This window comes from Lepidochelys kempii, chromosome 8, assembly GCF_965140265.1.
Source record: "Lepidochelys kempii isolate rLepKem1 chromosome 8, rLepKem1.hap2, whole genome shotgun sequence".
NCBI lineage: Eukaryota > Metazoa > Chordata > Testudines > Cheloniidae > Lepidochelys > Lepidochelys kempii.
The window spans coordinates 36,740,536-36,760,340 of NC_133263.1; the positions used below are offsets into that span (position 1 = coordinate 36,740,536).

General features: G+C 47.5%; 1 protein-coding gene across 1 annotated transcript in view; it reads right to left on the bottom strand.

Annotated features, from left to right (window-relative positions):
* Positions 1-5,491: 5,491 nt before the first annotated feature.
* Positions 5,492-19,805, bottom strand: part of PFDN1 (prefoldin subunit 1) — a 60,329-nt gene continuing 46,015 nt past the window's right edge. The window contains exon 4 of the mRNA XM_073356052.1: positions 5,492-5,776. Coding sequence (XP_073212153.1) covers positions 5,693-5,776 — 84 coding nt within the window. The 3' untranslated portion in view covers positions 5,492-5,692. The remainder of the gene's footprint in view (positions 5,777-19,805) is intronic.

The following is a 19,805-nucleotide window of genomic DNA, read 5'->3' on the forward strand; positions in this document are numbered from 1 at the left end:
CAGCAAAACAGCGTCCCACCAAGCCCGGCCTCATTTCCTAATGACTCCACCCCAGGCACATTCCTGCCCCGCAAGGGAGCAAGTTTCACTACACAGAAAGCAAATTTCACAGTCTACCCCCACGCTGTCCACCCACTCAGCCCAGCAGTGGCCTGAGGCAGTACCATGTGACTTTCAGACCATCCCAGTCGGGCAGCTCAGCAGGCATGCGGAGGGTGTGTAATCACCCCGTGGTGTAAAATGCTCTAGAACATTCTTGTTGAGTAAATGTGAGGCAAACCCGCTTGCCTAGTGAACCTGATACCAGAAGAGATGACGTAATTGTTCACTGTGAATTTGATCTTTCCCTCACTGCCCTGCCCTGCATCTCAGCAAATGGCAATGGCCATTCATGAGGCATGCAGCGCTCTCCTTCATTAAAATAAGCACCCTGCTCTCCTGGCCCTGCTCTGTTGCCCTGCCTGAGGCTGGCGTCCCACATGGCTAATGTGCTTTCGATCCCCAGCGCAGTGACAGCAGAGTCTCTAGTCCCAAGATACGAAGAGCCCCAGGCTTTTCATAATCTTGGCAGGAAGCCAGGGGATCTCTCAACAGATGGGACAGAGTTCAGTAAACACCCAAGGGGCTATTGAGGCCCTAGGAGCTGCCCCTGTGCAATGCACGCCCCTTGTGACAGTCACGGCTGCCTTGCCACCTGGGGCAAGCCCAGGTGGCACCGGAGAGAGGTAAACGCCACCCCGATTTTCTGCAGTGTAATGCCAGGGACTTCCATGGAGTCACAGCTGATTGATAGTGGCAGTGCCGAGCAGGAAGGGACCTATGGCAAGGCCTTGTTAAGCTTGCACGGCTAAGCACCAACAAAAAGTCAGAGAGGAATTTCGTCAGAGAGGAATTTCCCACTCTCCCCACCCCCTTAACGCCCCTGGCTTTAGCCTGGCCTCCTGGAGTTCATTTCTTGCCCCCCCCCCACACCCCTTCCCCAGCCCTCCTGGCTCCAGCACTGTTCCCCACGCTGGTTTTGTGCCAGTTACCCACAGGCTCTATCTTCAGTGCTAGGCCTCAGCCTTAAGCCAAGGTCTGACAAACCCAAGAGTAAAATAACTAATGGCGGGGCGGTGCCCTGGGCACCCACCACACAGGGCTGCCAGCATTGCATAAGGGACTGTTTTCTTAGCCCCCATCTCACCCCTCCCAATACTATCACCATTAACACCACCACGGAGCACTCACCTACATTCACCAGGGGCATCTCTTGCTGTTTTTTGCAGCACTCAGCAACACCTAATCTTGTACCGAGATGAAATAAGGGACGTCCCTGTAATATGTACCGCCACCTGTCCCTGCCCATCAGCCTTGACTCTGAGCCACAGCCTCAGTGAGGTGTAGGCAGGGACCACCTCCATGGGCCAATCATGCTTGGCTGCTCTGCTGAGATGGCCAGTAGGGGACCTGGGAGGAGGAGGCTGCATTTGCCCCAAGACCCTACACTGGAGAGGAGGGCAGGGAGAGGCCTCAGTCCCATTCACCAGAGATAAGCATCCACACCACAAAAATCACCCCAACTGGTGCCATCCACCCTCCTCACTCCTCCCAGAGCCAGCGGTGGCCCCGCCCCAAGGCCAGGCAGGCCTTGCTCTGGGTCAGTCCAACACGGCTCAAGGGCAGGTGTTTTAGAAAAGACCCAACCCAGGGGATACAGAGGGAGAGATCGGAGGAGAGATGGGGAGCCACTCCAACCTCGTCTCAGAATGGAGTGCTGAGCTCTGCCGCCTGCCAATCGATCCTCACAGTCCAGTTCAGCCTGTCATTCAGCTTCCCGGTCTGCAGCCCCAGTACCTGGGAGCCTTTCTGCAGGCGGGATGGCACTGTGCTATGGGGAAGCAGTGCCAGAGACTGGGTCCCCCTGACTGATCCCCCGGCCCACTTCTCTGAAGGGGATGGGAGCATTCGGGGCTGCAGCCCAGGGAAGCAGGGTTTGCTGGCTCACCTCCCAGCTGGGCCTGCACTGCAGGGTCAGGTAAATCCTAAGATAGGGCTTGCACACAGCCCCCTCTAGCCCACTGCTGAGGGCATCACCCCAGAATTTAACCCTGGGCTCCATTCCCCTCAAATATCCTCCTTTGGAACGGGCTACTGGCCCTCGGCTGCTTGCCCCGTGCCAACCTCCCTGCAGGTTCCAGACCCAAGGGGAACCAGCAGCAGGGGACAGCAGGATGCGGCCAGAGCACGGTCCAGAGGAGCCCTTCCTGGCAGCGACCCTTCCTAGTAGCGAGGACTCTCAGTGGCCACCTCATAACCCTGGCAGCTGCTCCAGGCCCTGGGGAGAGTCAGAATCCTGCAACCAGTTGCTGGCATGGGACGCAGTGAGTGGATCGTTATTTATTACTAAGCTGGCAGAGGCTCTGCCACATACTGCCCCAGCAGGAGCAGCTATTGCTGAGCACAGCAGGCAACCCAGGCTGGAGTTTCAAGAGTGGCTGGTGGCTTTGGGTGCTCAGTACCCACAACTGCTGTTGGAGTCATTGGGAGCGGCAGGTGCCCTGCATAAAGCCTCTAGCCCTGGAGCAAAGGCTTAGCTAATGGAGAGGGTCAGGGTCCAGCAGAGGGCAGCACGCTACACACACTAAGCCTGGCCAGCTCTCTGAACAGAGCTTGTTCATTTCAGCCCTTTCCTGCTTATCCACATTTCTGCAGAAGTAACTGAACAGCAAACAGATCAGGCACCCAGAATACAGGCTAGAATTTTTGGCATAACTGTCAAACCCCATGCCACCCCCAAGACATGGGGCCTATTCTGCCTTTGGGCTGTGGCTTAGTCCCTCAGAGATGGGGTTTATTATGTGAAGGAAACTCCTATGTTACTAGCTCCTGGTGTTATCTGGGGAGAAGTCCCCACCCCACCTCTCTCTGACCAGCAAAGCTTCTAGCAGAGGTTTTACCTGGCTTCCCTCACTGTACTACCCAAGCACCTCGTAATCTGTAAGGTATTTATCCTCCCAGCGAGGTGGGGCAGGGCTGGCACACAAGACACTGCCAGACAGCATCCAAGGGGTCACAGCAAATCCAAGAGAGCAGGGAATTGAACCCTTGTCTCCCAAATGTCAGGCTAGTGCCCTACCCACTGGACCATCCACCCCTGCCGGTTCCAAGGGAACCCTTTTTGGAGGGTTGGCACGAAGTGATTGACTGTCAGCCCTGGGTAATAAAAGCCTCTTGATCCTCCAAACTGGTAAAGGCTGGGCAGCAGCAATGCCAGCTTCTGCCACACAGCCGCGTGCATGCCTCCCTCTGGTTCTCAAGTGACCAACCGTCTCTAGGCAGCTGCAGTTCAGTCTCCTTAGCGCTTCTGCCCCGAAGATGCCAGCTACTACCAGCCGTGACAGCGGAGCTAACGGTGCCCACTGGGCACTGAACTAACTTCATTTCCCTGCCATTGCAGGCTTCTGGCCCTCGTGTGCCTTGGTGCCTCCTATTCTCTGCCTGTGGCATGTAATAGCTAGTTTCCTAGGGGCTGTGATACTTTGGACTCATTGCAGTGGCTGGGTTTAGTGTGCAGGTGCTGGGGGTGGCCTGGGATATACAGGGGGTCAGATGACACCATCTGATGGTCCCTGCTGGCCTTGGATTCTATGACTATCACTAACTCAACTTCTGACTTGTCATGGGCCAACTGGTCAGTCATTGCAAGATAGCAATTAAAATAAGTCTGGCCTCCTCCTAGCCCTGGGATTATGACCACGCTGGTGCCACCGTGCTGGACAGGGGGTGATGCTGCTGGAAAGCAGCAGGGGAGCGCTCACAGGACGGCATCCTTGTCTCTCTTCAGTTTGCCTCTCCCACTAGATGAGTTTGACAGGGCTGCTACGATCCAACCCTGGGGGACATAATTAACCCTTCGTTGTGGGTTGTGGGTCTCCAGAGAGAGCTACTACAGGGGATATCATCACACAGGCCATTCATGGAAGGATGGCACCAGCCTGTTTAGCGAATTAACCCTCTCCATGCACCCGGGATGTAGGCCTTAGTCTCACATTAGTGCAGGGAAAGCTGAGACACTGACAGCTCAGGTGTCTTACCTAAGGCTACCCAGGAGTCAGTAACAGAGCAGGGAACAGAACCCAGGGGAACTCCCAGTGCCCTGGCCTCCTCCAATCTCATGAGTGATACATCTGGGGGCAGTTAGGCCATGAAACTTGGGCACCAGACAAAGGGCAAATCTATCAAGTTACATGTTAAAGAAAGATGCAGCACAGCATGGCATTTCACATACAGGGGCTCTAAAGACATGGAAATATTGCCCTGGAATACATTAGTGTCAATAATAAAACCTGTAACTTGTATTTTGTTTTTTTGCAGAATGGGGAGTATTCATTACAAACATTATCCACAAGGGGGCACCAGCACAACACAGTAACTCTTAGTGGCTATGAACTCAATCAGAGAGCCCAGTTGTTTCAGAGCAGTAGTTAACCAGGTGCTTTCTAGTGATAAAGTTTAATCTTGTAGATGAACACAGGCCCATTGGCAATGTCCCGCCCTGGCATGCCTTGCTGTGCCAGCTGCCACAGCCCTGGCATCCAGGTTTGTTTGTAAGCTCTTTGGGGAGAGTACCATCTTTTACTCCATTGATAAAGTGAAATGGGGCCCTGACTGGGGCTCTTAGACACGACTGGAATCCAAACAACTATCCCGGCAAAGATTCTTACTGACATCCCAGGCAGTGACCATTTTCCTAACAGCTACATACACAACAGAAGAGGGCAAGTGACATTACAAGCAGTGAGGTTTAGAGAGATATTAAAGTTCAAACCATGCTCCCAAATCTTTTCCTCCTCCTCCAGTTTAGGAACGGAAAAGCCACGCTGCACGTGTCTATGTATTTTTCTGCACATACTCTTGTCTCGAGCCAGCCACTTCTTCCTGCCATTTGCTTCTGTTTTAGTTTTGCCAAAGGAAACTCCAAGAGCTCTTTCAAAGCAGCATTAAAAAGAAAAACAGAAAGTCCTTTGTTGCCCTGCTCCTCCTTAGGAGACAGTGTGATGCTTTTATCACAGCAACCCACCAGCGTTCGACATAAGACATGCCTTCCCCTTGAGCACTCTGACTGTGTGCCATGTCCCACTGATGTCAGTCGCCCTATTCATGGGAGTAAGCAGTAGGCTTGGGAGTAACCATTTGCTACACTGGGCCTTAAATCAGGTCTATGGGCCAGATTTTCCAGTGAGCTCAGCATGCTGGGTGCACACTCGGTGGTGCTGAACTCTCGAACATCCAGCCCGAAGTATCAGAACAGGAACGGCTGGGTGCTAAGTGCTTTGGAAAATCGGGGCCCGATAGGGTTCTGCACTATTAAAATCTGGCCCACTCTGAGCAAAAAGGACGATACCTGAAGCAGCACATGGTTTCCTCCACTGAAAAGCCAACAGTATGAATGCAACTGGTATAAAATCCAAGCTAGTCTGCTAGACACAGGAGCTGGTTAACACAGCAGTCTTTGCAAGAAGAGTTTATTACAACATCCAGATACAGAAAGGGTGAGACACAACATCCAACGCATTCAAAACAAACTCCTCCCACCAACAGGTGGCAGCAAACAGAGCACAAGGTCATCTCGTCTAGAAAACATCTCCGTTCTAGCTAATCAGCGTGGGCACCAGTGAAATGGACCAACTTGGCTGAGGGAGCCACGCCCCTACTGTGCTCTTCGGGCCATCAACATTTCTCGGATGTTATCTTCAGCATCCTTTACACTCCGCTCCAGGTACGACTTCCTCTGCTGCAAGGTACAAAATCAGAACAGACTCAACAGCCATATCACCCCACACGATGCTCTGTTTCAGATCAGTAGCAGAATCTCTGCTTTCCTGTGGTAAGTTATAGTGCTGGGAGTGAATCCTACAGAATGGAATCAACATTCATATCACCATAGACAATGTGTGGGGGAGGGGGGAGGAGAGGAGGAGGAAGGAGGAGTCATTTGGGCTCCATGCAAATCACTAGTGAGTCATTTTTAGTGAATAAAGGTCCCAGCATATACTGGTTCATACACCAGGGCTGTTGAGGGTTATTTTTGAATAGTTTAAATCTTTACTAGATATATTTTAGGCACTGTCATATTTATAGGGAAAACGTGTATTTCATTTCTTTACAGACATCGTATTCACAATTGTCATTACATCAGTAACAAAGCATTAAGAAGAGTGACAAGCTAACTGCAATAAAGTTAAAAAGATACATAAACTTAACATTCTGAGCCTGAAACAAAGGGAAAAAAACAAGGAAAAGAAAAAGTACCTCTGTACTGTTATAAAGTAGCTCTGTATTCTATGTACTCACATCTAAAGAATCAACTGACAAAAACCCACAAGGCCCATAGAATAATCTATTCACACTCAGGTAATACTGGAACATCTATAAAATCCTCTTCCAGCCCAGTCAAGTTTTCACAAATTGGATAATAGAATCATAGATTTTAAGGTCAGAAGGGACCATTATGATCGTCTAGTCTGACCTCCTGCACAACACAGGCCACAGAATCTTACCCACACATTCCTGCGATAAACCTCTCACCTATGTCTGAGCTACTGAAGTCCTCAAATCATGGTTTAAAGACTTCAAGGAGCAGAGAATCGTCCAGCAAGTGACCCGTGCCCCACGCTGCAGAGGAAGGCAAAAAAAACCCATGGCCTCTGCCAATCTGCCCTGGAGGAAGTTTCCTTCCTGACCCCAAAAATGGCGATCAGCCGAACCCTGAGCATGTGGGCAAGACTCACCAGTCAGACACCCAGGAAAGAATTCTCTGTAGTAACTCAGATCCCACCCCATCACAGGCCATTGGGCATATCTACCGCTAATAGTCTAAGATCAATTAATTGCCAAAATTAGGCAATCCCATTATATCATCTCCTCCATAAACTTATCAAGCTTAGTCTTGAAGCCAGATATGTCTTTTTCCCCCACTGCTTCCCTTGGAAGGCTGTTCCAGAACTTCACTCCTCTGATGGTTAGAAACCTTCGTCTAATTTCAAGTCTAAACTTCCTTATGGGCAGTTTATATCCATTTGTTCTTGTGTCCACATTGGTACTGAGCTTAAATAATTCCTCTCCCACCCCTGGTATTTATCCCTCCGATATATTTATAGAGAGCAATCATATCTCCTCTCAAAAAGAAAAGGAGTACTTGTGGCTCAAATAAATTGGTTAGTCTCTAAAGTGCCACAAGTACTCCTTTTCTTTTTGCGAATACAGACTAACACGGCTGTTACTCTGAAACATATCTCCTCTCAGCGTTCTTTGGGTTAGGCTAAACAAGCCAAGCTCCTTGAGTCTGCTTTCATAAGACAGGTTTTCCATTCCTCGGATCATCCTAGTAGCCCTTCTCTGTACCTGTTCTAGTTTGAATTCATCCTTCTTAAACATGGGAGACGAGAACTGCACACAATATTCCAGATGAGATGTCACCAGTGGCTTGTATAACGGTACTAATACCTCCTTATCTCTACTGGAAATACCTCACCTGATGCATCCCAAGACCGCATTAGCTTTTTTCATGGCCATATCACATTGGCGGCTCATAGTCATCCTGTGATCAACCAATACTCCGAGGTCCTTCTCCTCCTCTGTTACTTCCAAGTGATGTGTCCCCAGTTTATAACAGAAATTCTTGTTATTAATCCCTAAATGCATGACCTTGCACTTTTCACTATTAAATTTCATCCTATTACTATTACTCCAGTTTACAAGGTCTTCCAGATCTTCCTGTATGATATCCCGGTCCTTCTCTGTATTGGCAATACCTCTCAGCTTTGTATCATCCACAACCATCTCCCCCAAATTCCTAGTTTAAAATCTCTCTTAATCAGTTGTGCCATCCTCCATCCTAGAAGTCTATTTCCCTCCTTACTCAGGTGAAGTCCATCCTGAGAGAACAGTCCGCTGTCCATGAATGCTTCCCAGTGGCCATACATCCCAAAGCTCTCCTTATAGCACCACTGCCTGAGCCATCTGTTAATGGTCATAATCTTGTCATATCTTTGTTGCCCTTCTCTAGGAAGAGACAGAATCCCACTGAAGATCACCTGAGCCTCTATTTCCTTAAGCATCTTCCCCAGCCTGGCATAGTCTCCCTTGATATGCTCCAGTGAGAATCTAGCCATATCATTTGTTCCCTCATGAAGGATAATCAATGGATTCTTTCCCGCTCCCGTTACAATCCTCTTCAACCTCAGGGCCACATCCCGTATCTTAGCACCTGGTAGACAGCACACCCTTCTGTTGTCTGGATCAGCTCTTGTTACAGGCCTGTCTGTTCTTCTCAGGAATGAGTCCCCAATCACATAGACCTGCCTTTTCCTGGCAATGGTGCGATTCTCCAGTCTATCCCCTGTTCCATCTGGCCGCAAGTCCTCTCGATTCCTATTGTCCTTTGCAATCCTCTGCAACCCATCCCGTATCCTCCTGGGGCTCATATTTGGTGTTATCTCCACTGACTCTTACCCCCTTCCTACAGGACTATCTGCTCTTCTCTTCCTTCTTGCCCTCTCACCTTCAGTGACCACCTGCTGTGCCCCTTCTTCATTTTCCAACTCCGCAAACCTGTTCCTGAGCTCTATTTCTCCTTCACTGGCCCATCTTTTCCTCTGCCTGGTTCTCTTAGTCACATGCTTCCAATGTCTACTTTTCTCACCCAGCAGTATCCCCTCAGAGTTCTTTGGTCCTGCTTCCATCTGCAAGTCTGAGCTTTTCCCTTCAGCCTCCTCATGTCTTTGCTCCATCATCCGCTCAAACCCCCTTCTAAGCTCAACCAGAGTTTCCATCTGCATCTCCAATCCTCAGATCTTCAGATCCATCAGCTCTATCAGGCGGCACTTCATGCAGACGAAATTCTTTTCAGGTACCCCCTACAGGATCATGTACATGACGCAGCTTCTACATCCAGTCCTCTTCATTGTGTCTTCCACTACTTGGGTCACTACCACTGCTGCCTCTGTGTCTGTCATAGCCTTCTCGCCTAAGTCCGGTTAGTCTGGGAAACACAAACCAAACCGAGCACCAAAACACTGCCAGACCACCACACACTCCCTTCACTAGCCTCTCTGTTCCTTTGCCTGGCTCTTATTCTTTCCCCCCAAGCCCCCTTACAAACTCCCCTGTTTACAGCTCTGTTTGCTGGCTCCTGTGCTGCTGCAGCTGTCTCTGCCACTGCCTGGCTACCCGTATAGGACACCCTAGTCAGAGAAGCCCCACCCGCAATCAGGGCTCAGATTCTCTCCCAGCACACTGCCCCTACAAGGCTCTGTACATACCACCTTTTATCCCCTTTCTTGGAGATGCGTGTTCTAGAACTCCTTAGCAATCAGAAAAGAGACTTTTTTAAAAAATCATCGTGAATTAGGCTAAACTTGGCAGGGAAATGGACAGAAACTGTAACCCAGAAATAGGAATTCAGCCAGTAGCATTTTTTCCTCCTCATCTGGGTAACCCTAGAGGACTGGAGTCACTTCTTTTGACTATTCTCTCTGAGTTTCCAAACAGCAGACACCACTGGCATATCTCCAGGGGACTCCAAAGCCACAGAAAGCATTCTTGTCGGAGTGGACTGAGATCTAAGTACTAGAGGCAGAACTCTAGATTCAAATTCTCTTCATTAACCGGTGCAAGGAAACTTCAGGGAGGCTCCCAAGGACCTTGACTTCCAGAGGAATGTAACACTTTGGTAATTGTAAATTCGGTTTTAAAACCCAAAAGTGACAGGTGTCAATAGCGGTCTTGGTCCTTGTTCAGAGCTGCCTCCCATGCTCTACCCATTCAGAATTAGGGGTTCACCTAGGTGACAGGCAAAAAAAATATTGCCTGTGAGCACCCTTCAGTTCACTATATTGCCTCCAAAACAGATTGTAAGCTCTGCAGGGCACAGGCTGCACCTACCTTTGTGTCTGTACAGAACCTAGCACACCAGGGCCCTGAGCCTGATTACGGCCTCTCAGGACTACATTAAGAACACCTATATTACAGGGGTAGCCCATGGACAGAGCTTGACTGACAAGCCAGAGACTCCGCCAAAATGGCCTGGGAAAGCTCCAATTCTAGTCAGTTTCCAAGGAAGACCTCGATACCAGCACTTCTGTGCTATATGCATTTGCATTTATTATTACATGTAAATTATAACATCCTGGACCTCACCTCAGAAATCTTTACTCAGGCAAGGAGCCTGATGAGGCCACCTGAGTAAGGGCTTGCAGGGTCAGGTCCACTAAATGCAAGTTAGGGGCCCAGTTCTGTAAGATGCCAAATCCCACTGAAGCCAATGGGAGTTGGAGCTCAGCACCTCATAGAATCAAACCCAAGGGACAACCCACAGCATTGCAAAGTTTGGGACTCCCAGCTAAAAGGAAAAGAAAACCCACTAAGCAGCAAGTCAATGGAGTGTAGTTATCCAACGTTCATCTACACTGCAATGTAAACCTGTGCATGAGCTGGAGCTCAAGCCTAGGTCCCTTTGCATCTACACTGTAATTGCGCTACCCCAGGGTTCCAGGGCTCTGCAGGGCTGGAGAGTCTGAACTCAAGTTAAGCTATGACCTTGGGTCCAAGCCCTATTGCTTTGCAGACAAGTCAAGCGGGACTGCGTCTAAGGTCCTAGGAGTCAGCCGATTGTCCCGTGGAACTGTGGGATACTACTTCCTCAGTCCTCTCTAGCCCATCAATCTGAAATCCACTCTATTGAAAACGAAAGCCGGGGCTACCCCCCTTCCCTTTTGCAAACAGCAACAGCTCATGTCAGTATTAACCCAGTCTCTTCTGATCACCAATCTGCAAGCACACTATCAGAAAGCCTCCTGGGTTTGCAACGGAAAGCCCTTCTGCAACACAAGCTGCTTCCTGGTAACTTGCAGGCAGGCAGTAAAGTTATCCCACAGTGCACCACAGTCCTAGGGCTAGAGTGGCCATATTTGGGGTGGGGGGGCGGCACCACTAGGGACTCTAGGATAAGGTTATTCTGACACAGCTCTGGACTCTGCAGTGTGGACACCAGAGCTGTAGGTTCATGCACAGATTAGAAAAGTCTTAACACAGGGTTAAAATAAAATATAGGACACTCAAGTCCAGGGTTCCCTAACACAGGTCAGCTGACTCAAATCCTACTCACCCTGGGCTTACATTGCAGTGGAGACATACCCTAAGTCCTTTCTGGAACAGGTTTAGAGGTGAACTCCCCCCAAAGGAAACACAGAGGACTCACACACACAAAGGCTGGGACAAGCCTACAAAAGGCAGGAAATTCCAGGTTAAAGCTCCAGACCGAACAGTCTCCTGTCAGGCTTTGCCAAGACACGGGGGGGGGGGGGGGGGGGAGGGAGACGCGACTGGGAGCTCTAATGCAGCAGGAAAAGTCATTAGAACATGGTACTATGATACAATCCTGCCAACATCACCTTGTGTCTGCACTCTTCCAGACAGACTCCATCCAAGGTATGTTCGACTGAAAAGCCTACCACTAACTACAGCTGGAGCTTTAGTTCAGCTAAACTGTTTAGTACAGTTACAAGTCTGTAAATTACTCAGAACAGTTAACAGTAGTCAGATGATCTGGATGGAGAAAAAGTGCCCAGTCCTCTCTCCCAAGTCAACCCCAGCAATGACATCAGGAGCATCTGGCTTTCCCTCTGCCCACAGCAGCAGCTTTTCAGTAAAATGTTTAACGAGAGAGCCCAATAAATAGCTATACTAATACTTCACACATGTGTAACATTGAGGTCTGTAGAGCACAGCACTCCATTCTCACAACCCTTCGAGGTATTTGTACGAATGTGGAAACTGAAGTGGAAGGGTTGTGTGACCAGCCCACGGTCACAGCAGCAGTGTGTGTCAGAGCTGCGATTAGAACTCCGGCATCCCCTGTCGTCATGCTGCCAAACAAAGGTGGACGTGACTGGCTTTAACACTAACACTATCCACCCATAGGAAGTTACTTTCTAATCAAATGTTTTGATAGCTGGTAGCTTATGAAATCCCTATCTGTTTGTCCTCAAGGCAAATTTCATATGACAAAATTTTGTTTTAAAAACCTGCCCTCGACAGATGCAAAGCGAGGAAACAGAGGGGTTGTATCATTTCTATTGCTGTCATTAAAGAACTCATTTAATTACAATGATACATAACTGATAGTTACCACCATCAGTCTGTCTTTATACACTCCATGGGATTCCAAACTTCCACTGGGAGGAAACCTAGCTAAAAACCCTTTAGGCCTTGCTTCCGATGAGTAAAAGTACTAGGCACACTAATCCTGCCTGACACATCACTGAAGCATTCATACTCTGGGCGTTGATGGTAAGGAACGTTTCTTCAAATAATCCTCTACGCTCCCCCCTTGGGGCCTCTTCTCCACTGGCAGAGTGTGGTCTCCTGCTAGTGTATGGCAGAGCACTGGAGGTGGAGCTGAATGCCAAAGGGGACATTGCTTGAAGAGCCACCCCTTGCTCAGATCAGATCAACTCTAAGGTCCTGGGAGCTCAGGATACAGGCGAGAGCTGCTGGGGGGATTGAACACCCTTTAGCTGTGTTCCCACCCCATTATGTGGCTCGCAGGATCCAGTCTCATAGCTTAGAGGGTCTGCCACCCATCCCTACTCAGTCCCAAGGTGCCTTGGTTCCTCCCCACCACAAGGATGTCCTAGCACAGGTCAGTCCCCTGCATGAGGTCTGTGCTCTCAGAGAGAGGGCGACACTGGGCACCCAATGGGCTCCAAGAAGCCTTCAAGTTGGCAATGCCAGCAATGGAGCAGCAGAGGCAGCCTAGGACTCAGCAAAGAAGGATCCAGGCCACATGAAGGCCTCTGCTGCAGGTAAAGGGAGAGGGAGAAGGCTGGGGGAAAAAGGAAGCCAAATATGTCCCGAAACAGCTCAACAATGTGCTATCAAGGATCTAGGTCACCCCCCCAAAGAATGGGTTCACCAGCAGAGGAAGAAGTGAAGCACTAAAAGCTCAACCCAAAGAAGGTAACCTTACAGATACCTCCACTGGTGAGCAGCCCGAAGAGCCAGGGCTACGGCTGGCTCATTACATTCTGACTAAGGGCCAAGCTCTAAGGAAGGGTGTGAAATAGACTATTGCTACATTTTCATTGCAAAGGGAAATCGAGGTGTTGTTTCCCCTCAGAACTGCAGGCTGGTTTCTGTTTAGGTAATCACTGGAGCAATATCAGGAACTTTTGTGTAAACCCCTCCTCATTCCCTAATTACTGGGGCCTAGACGGAAACTCGATGTGACTCTCTCGTCTTGTCTTCACTGGGGACAGCCACAGATGTGTTACACAAGCTGATCTGAAAAACAGTTTGCCTGGTCAGATCAGTTTTAAAAACCCACCTGATGAGTTCTGAATATAGTTTTAAGTCATGTTTAAGGCCTACTCTGCTGACATGGCCACATTTGATTGGACCTAGTTGGTAGCAATAAGTGAATCATTAACGGTTAGCGTTATCAGAAAGTCTACCGACCCCTTGCGACAATACACCCATTATTATTACGTGCTCTGCAGTGGTCCAATCGTATTTCATTTGCATGCTGATGCGCGTTTCATTGCCCTTGTTAACTGAACACCAACTGATCTTTCTGTAGGACGTACCAGAATGTGGTTGCAAGGTTTTAAAATTCATAGTAGGATTCTTCACTTGCGTTTCCTGCTATCTGCTGCCACCAGGTAAAGTGATACATTACATTTGTAAATGTTTTTCTTCACTGCTCTTTAAAAGGCAAATACAGTTAAAGAAACCTCTAATATAGAGAGTTACAGCCGTATTCCACCCTGACATGCACACACACGTACATGGAAGTCACAGTCAATTTATGTATTTGTGTCCACAAGAAAAATCAGACACTTTGCCAAAGTCTCCTCCCCAACTGAGCATGTTACTTTAGTTCTATGGTGTTTTTAAACCTCAACACACCTCTCTGGCCCTGATCCTGGAACTGACAGCATGCTCACGCAGCACCCCATTGACTTCAGAGCAATCTGGGGAAGTGCAGCAGGGCACTTATGTGGTACCAACTGCAAGACGAGGGCCTACACTTGGTAATCAAGTTCTCCGTACTGGAAATACGGCTTCTGTGTTCTACCTCAGAGATGGCTGCACAACATGGCTCAGTAACATTATCTAGCAGAGCAGCAAATGGAAAATACCCTATCCAATTGAAACTGCCAGAGCCCTTAGCATCAGCAGAATAGAATTTCTCAAACTGGAAGGACAGTAACATTGTCCCTTTTCTAAAGAGCCAAGAGGCCATGGGCTGGGATTTTCACAGAAGGCTGAGGGGGGGTGGACCCCATTCCTGCTGAATTTTGATGGCCTAACCACCTTATACTCTTTTGAAAATCCCAACCCTGATTATCAAAATTTATCAAGGCCTCAGTTTTACACTGTATGCAGAAGACAACGCATTACCAGCACCAGTTACATCAGAATCCAGGTACAAACAGTTATGGACATGTCTACACTACAGTGGCACAGTTGCAGCTATGCCACCGTAGCACCATAGCATAGATGCTTCCTACATCAATGGAAGGGGTTTTTCCATCCATCCACCTCCCTGACTAGCAGTAGCTAGGTCGACAGAAGAATTATCCTATGTACCTAGCTGCCTCTATACTGGGGGCAAGTTCAGCTTAACTAAGTTGATCTAAATTTTAAGTGTAGACCAGGGCTCAGTTGCTGCTGTGGCAAGTAGGAGGAGGGGAGAATAAGGGATTAAGTAGCATGAAAAGGTTGGGTTGCCAGCTGATATCTCGGTCTGAAACAGAGGGATGGTCCCTTTCAGAAAGGCTGCCCCCGGCCCCAGTGCAAATGACTCCTCATTTAGCATTCTATGTATATATAGATTTACCAGTCAGGACTCTGCTACCAACATAGATCTTTGTAGTTTTACTGAAGCTTATTCAGTGCAGGCTACTTCAGGTAGTTTCTTAACTACTCACTGCCAAACTGCAACACTTAGCAATACCAGTAAATAAGCTTAAATCGTTTGTCAAGTAAGTGAATCATCCAGCACTCAAAATGACCAGGGATTCCAGTGCATCTCAGTTACCAGCACTTACTGGGCTGAGTTTGCAAGGAAAGGGTTTTCAGTGGTTTCAGAAATAAGTTTGTTTTTATGGCACTGCTATTTACAGGACTTCCAAATATGGAGGAGTGACCTGATGTTACACTCCTCCGGCATGTGGTGTAGCCTGTTAATTATTGCCCAGCTGAGGAGCTAAAAGCACAAGGCTGCCTTGAAGGCAGCTGAATGCACATGTGAATAATTTAATGAGACCTGTAGTTCTAACTCTTTGGGGAAAGGCCATATTTAATGTTTGATTTAAAAAAAAATCCTTGCTGATTCAGAGAGCGGGGCCAGAAGAGATGCCTATGAGGAGCCAACCTAAATGCCGGCATTTTCAAGTATTGCTCACTATGCCACTCACACAGATCTGACCTAATCTGCTCCAAGTTTACAGAGCACGAACTTTGATAACCACCCTAGTAATCTACTCTCCTGCTCCCACTTCATCAATCCATTTCCCCTTCACTAGCATTTGGGGGGGAATCTCCCACCATGGCACTATCACCAGTGCTATTTAGGGCAGGTCTAGACCAAATGGTGGGAGAAACATCTGGTCTACACTAGAGCTCTCACCATGGCTACCACCAGTGGGAGATTCCCCAAGATGCCAATGTTCATTATTTTACCTTCAGAGACTGAATAACTACAGCACCTTCCTTCATTTATAGTGCTACCTGGAAGGTATTTATGGACCAATCACGTCAACCCGTTTGCAGACTCTCTTATTTCCCTACTACATATTGTTACAGATGGAGTTAAAACCTCTTACACTGATTAATTAGCAGACACCTTTCTTTCAGTTTAAATGTAATAAACAACTGCAGTCTCTAAGCCAAACCAAGTTCACTCAGGAATTCTAACCACTCAGAAGAGGAAGTTTTCATTGGGTATTGTCTTGGGGGTAAGGGTGTGTGGGCATGGGACAGACACAGCACAACAAGGAGAGAGACATGAAAGAGACACCCTGACAGAGCAGGAAAGAAAGCCAAGTGGACTCTATCTGGAAGCAAGGTGTGTAGCCCTGGGAGAAGCCTAGTGAGAAGTTTTTGGGACAGAGTGCTGGCTGAAAGAGTTTTGGGCTGTGAACAAGGAAGCTGTCTCCTGTTTTGGGGTCCTCCTATGTTTGGAGAAGCACAACTTTGTACATTCCTTGTAAATTAACAAGACTGCATCAAAGAAAATACCTGACTCCAATGTCAATTTCTCCTCCCCATAGCGACAGTAGGGAAATAAGGGAGTCTGCCACAGGGCCCTGAACTCTGACTTGCTGCTCCGGGTCAAAAGGGGTAACACTCCATTTTGCCCTTTAGTTGCTCCTCCAGTGCCATACCCTTCAGCCTTTGTTCTAAGTTACCTTTCTTTGCCTTTTCCCCCCCTAATTCTTATACGGTTGGTCATAACCTGAGTGGGATTTCACTAAGGCTCTGTCGAGTAGAACTGGTACCTCCCATGTGATCAGAGATGCAGCCAAAAATAGCACTGGCTGTTTACGCATCCTTGTCATACAGAGAGCTCACATTAACTTCTCTGGCATCAAGATCTGGCCCTTCTAAAGTAGACAGACCATAAACTGAATTCACACTGGACACTGAGCAGCCATCAGATGAGAAAAGCTACAATTTACCTAGGCCACATTTAAACCAGTGACATGGGGAAGAAAAGGAATTAGTCAGTCTTCCTCCATACCTTTACTTGATAGGAGGCTGTAACAGTCCTTAGTTTCAGTTACTGGGAACATGAACTTGACTCTTCCTCCTCCTTTTGAGGTTATGCAAGTCAGGCTGTGTCGCACAAACACTAACTCTCTCCTGGTACTTACTATTACAGTCCATTTAAGAGGCTGCTTTGGTGCTCTGGTTTGTGTCTTGTCAGCAGTACAATAATAAGGATGTTTTAAATACCTACGATCACACTCTAACCTGATGTGTCTACTCCTAAGAGGTGACCTTGTGTTTCAAATCCCTATTCGGGTAGCATGCTGCCACCTTGTTTTCTGATCTAACCAATCCTATTTGGTTTCATCAGCAGCTGCAGAACTGTATTCTATTTAATGCAGAAGTTGCTACAGCTGATACTGCCTCGAGAGGGAAAGAGCTGTGATTAGCACAGACTCTCTCTTTGGCAATCCAGGAAGGAGTTTCCTGCATGGTTCAGGTAAATTGGAGTTCAGTGCATTGGACATTCCTACCTTAAGTTTTTATGACATCATCTCCTAATAAGAATCATTGAACTGGTTCCATTCCGAAACAGATATGCAGCATGACACATCAAAGCCATACATTCTTAATAGGTTAAAGAGGTAGTAGCATGCAGGCATTCCACAGGGAGGAGAAAAAAAACTATGACTCAGATCCCTCACTGACTAGTTTTAGAAGACTAAAGAAATATATTTCCTACAGCCTTGTGGCTTAGATACTGGCCCTACATTGAGAGAAACTAGGATGGTTTTTGGTTGTCTTCGCATATCTATGGAGAATCCCAAATTCCGTTCTCAGGAGAGGATGTGCTACTGACGTGTCTGCTGGGCACCCAACCATTGTGGCACATATTCTTTCTTCTATTAAAAAGCCAGTATTACAAAAAAGCAGTATTATCTGCTCTCCACGATGAACCAGGCTGTGAAAGGCAGAACTCTAGATTACGCATAGGATTTAAAGACACAGTCTTATCAAATAATTGTTTATAATTTATTTTTCATCATTTTTGATGTTTGCATTGTGCTTCTTGCTCTGCTTGGACAATGAAAACCTAGAGTAGCCAGTTTCAATTTCCAGTTCTCATGCCTTAGCCCAATGCTTCAATCTGTGGGCAGCAAATACTGAAAGGGAACGTTTAAATCCAAACAAAAAGCTCTTCATAGAAATTTAAAAGACAGTCATGGAAACTTTCTGCCTAATGTTAGGCTTTGTAAACCCTTGTTCCTACAAACCCTAAATGATGGGTCTGAAGCAAGCTGGCAGCTTCCTTTCCTGAGGATGCTCTTCCCCCAGTGCCTTTTCCCAAGGATTATATCACATTCTGGAGCATCAGCCTGCCAGTTGCCAGTATTTTATTCGCACAATCAGAAGCCTTTCCTTGAGGAAGTCTCTGAAGTCTTTGGACATGACACAATGCCTCAAATAGCACCCCTGATGTAACTCATCTTGTGACATGGGCTCTATAAACTTTTTGGCCAAGAGTTTCTGTATCTCTAAAGTTAACATGTGTCATTTTTGACATTCCTCAGGGTCTGTGTGGGAACACTCTTTGAGAAAGTGATCAGATCCCAAGATATAGTTGGGTATACACACTCGTCTGGAGAAACATTTCCCCCAACCCTACAGGGCTTCAGCCAACATCAGGATGGTTAAAATTCTCCACATAGCCCAGGCTGGAGGGAAGGAGATTTTGCTGTCTTCAAAAAGATCGGTAACGAAGTCTAAAATTTTTTGTCTACGCGTGGTCTTTGAAAAGGACATAAGAATGGCCCTACTGGGTCAGACCAAAGGTCCATCTAGCTCAGTATCCTATCTTCTGACAGTGATCAATGCCAGATGCTTCAGAGGCAATGAACAGAACTGGAAATCATCAAGTGATCCATCCCCTGTCGCCCATTCCCAGCTTCTGGCAAACAGGGGCTAGGGACACCATCCCTGCACATCCTGGCTAAAAGCCATTAATGGACCTATCCTCCATGAATTTATCTAGTTCTTTTCTGAACCCTGTTGTAGTCTTGGCCTTCACAACATCCTCTGACAAGGAGTTCCACAGGCTGACTGTGCGTTGTGTGAAGAAATACTTACTTCCTTTTATTTGTTTTAAACCTGCTACCTATTAATTTTATTTGGTGACTCCTAGTTCTTGTGTTATGAGAAGTAGTAAACAACACTTCCTTATCTATTTTCTCTATACCAGTCATGATTTTATAGACCTCAATCATATCTCCCCTTAGCCATCTCTTTTCCAGATCTGAAGTGCTCTGTCATTTTGTCACTTACTTGGCCAGAGTGAAATCTAATTAGCCAAACAGATTAGCCCATCTAATGCTAGACTGGGCATTTGCTGCTACAGTTATGTCTTGGGGAAATTCAGAACATAGCAATCAGTGGGCTTTTTTCTGAGCAGCTGCATGGGCATACACCAGTTCCGGAAGTCTAATGAGCCCTGGGCCATCTCATGTTGACTAGAACCCCCATCATACAGGGATACTCTAAGATTTATACCTTATTGCAACTGATGAATAGTCTGACTTGTTTGCAATTTGTCTTCCAAAGCAGGATATTAATTTCAGGAAATTCCACTAGAGTCTGCTCAAGGCAGAACACCAGATGGAGGAGAATCCAACTGGATTTGCCCACTTTGCAGGAAAGTATCACACCCCATCCATGGCTACAGACACCAATGGAGCACTAAGCCTAGAGGGCGACTAAAGGATTCAGGTTTATGTACACCCCCAGAGCTACCACTTCTAGAAGGGAATGGCATGTACAGAACAGGGGAGCCCCAATCATTTCAAAAGGAGTCTGCTTCTTTAGAAGAGTACACACTGCCCTAGTTATAAGGATTCATTCCTATGATGCTCATCACCAGAACTTCTGAACTAGTAAGTTTGCTCCTCACCTTTGAGGTTTTTAGGTTTCTGGAATTAGTCCCTGCAATATTTCTTGCTATACCACCACTAGCTGAACACTAACACACTGGCTTGGTTCGTTAGGGCAGGAGA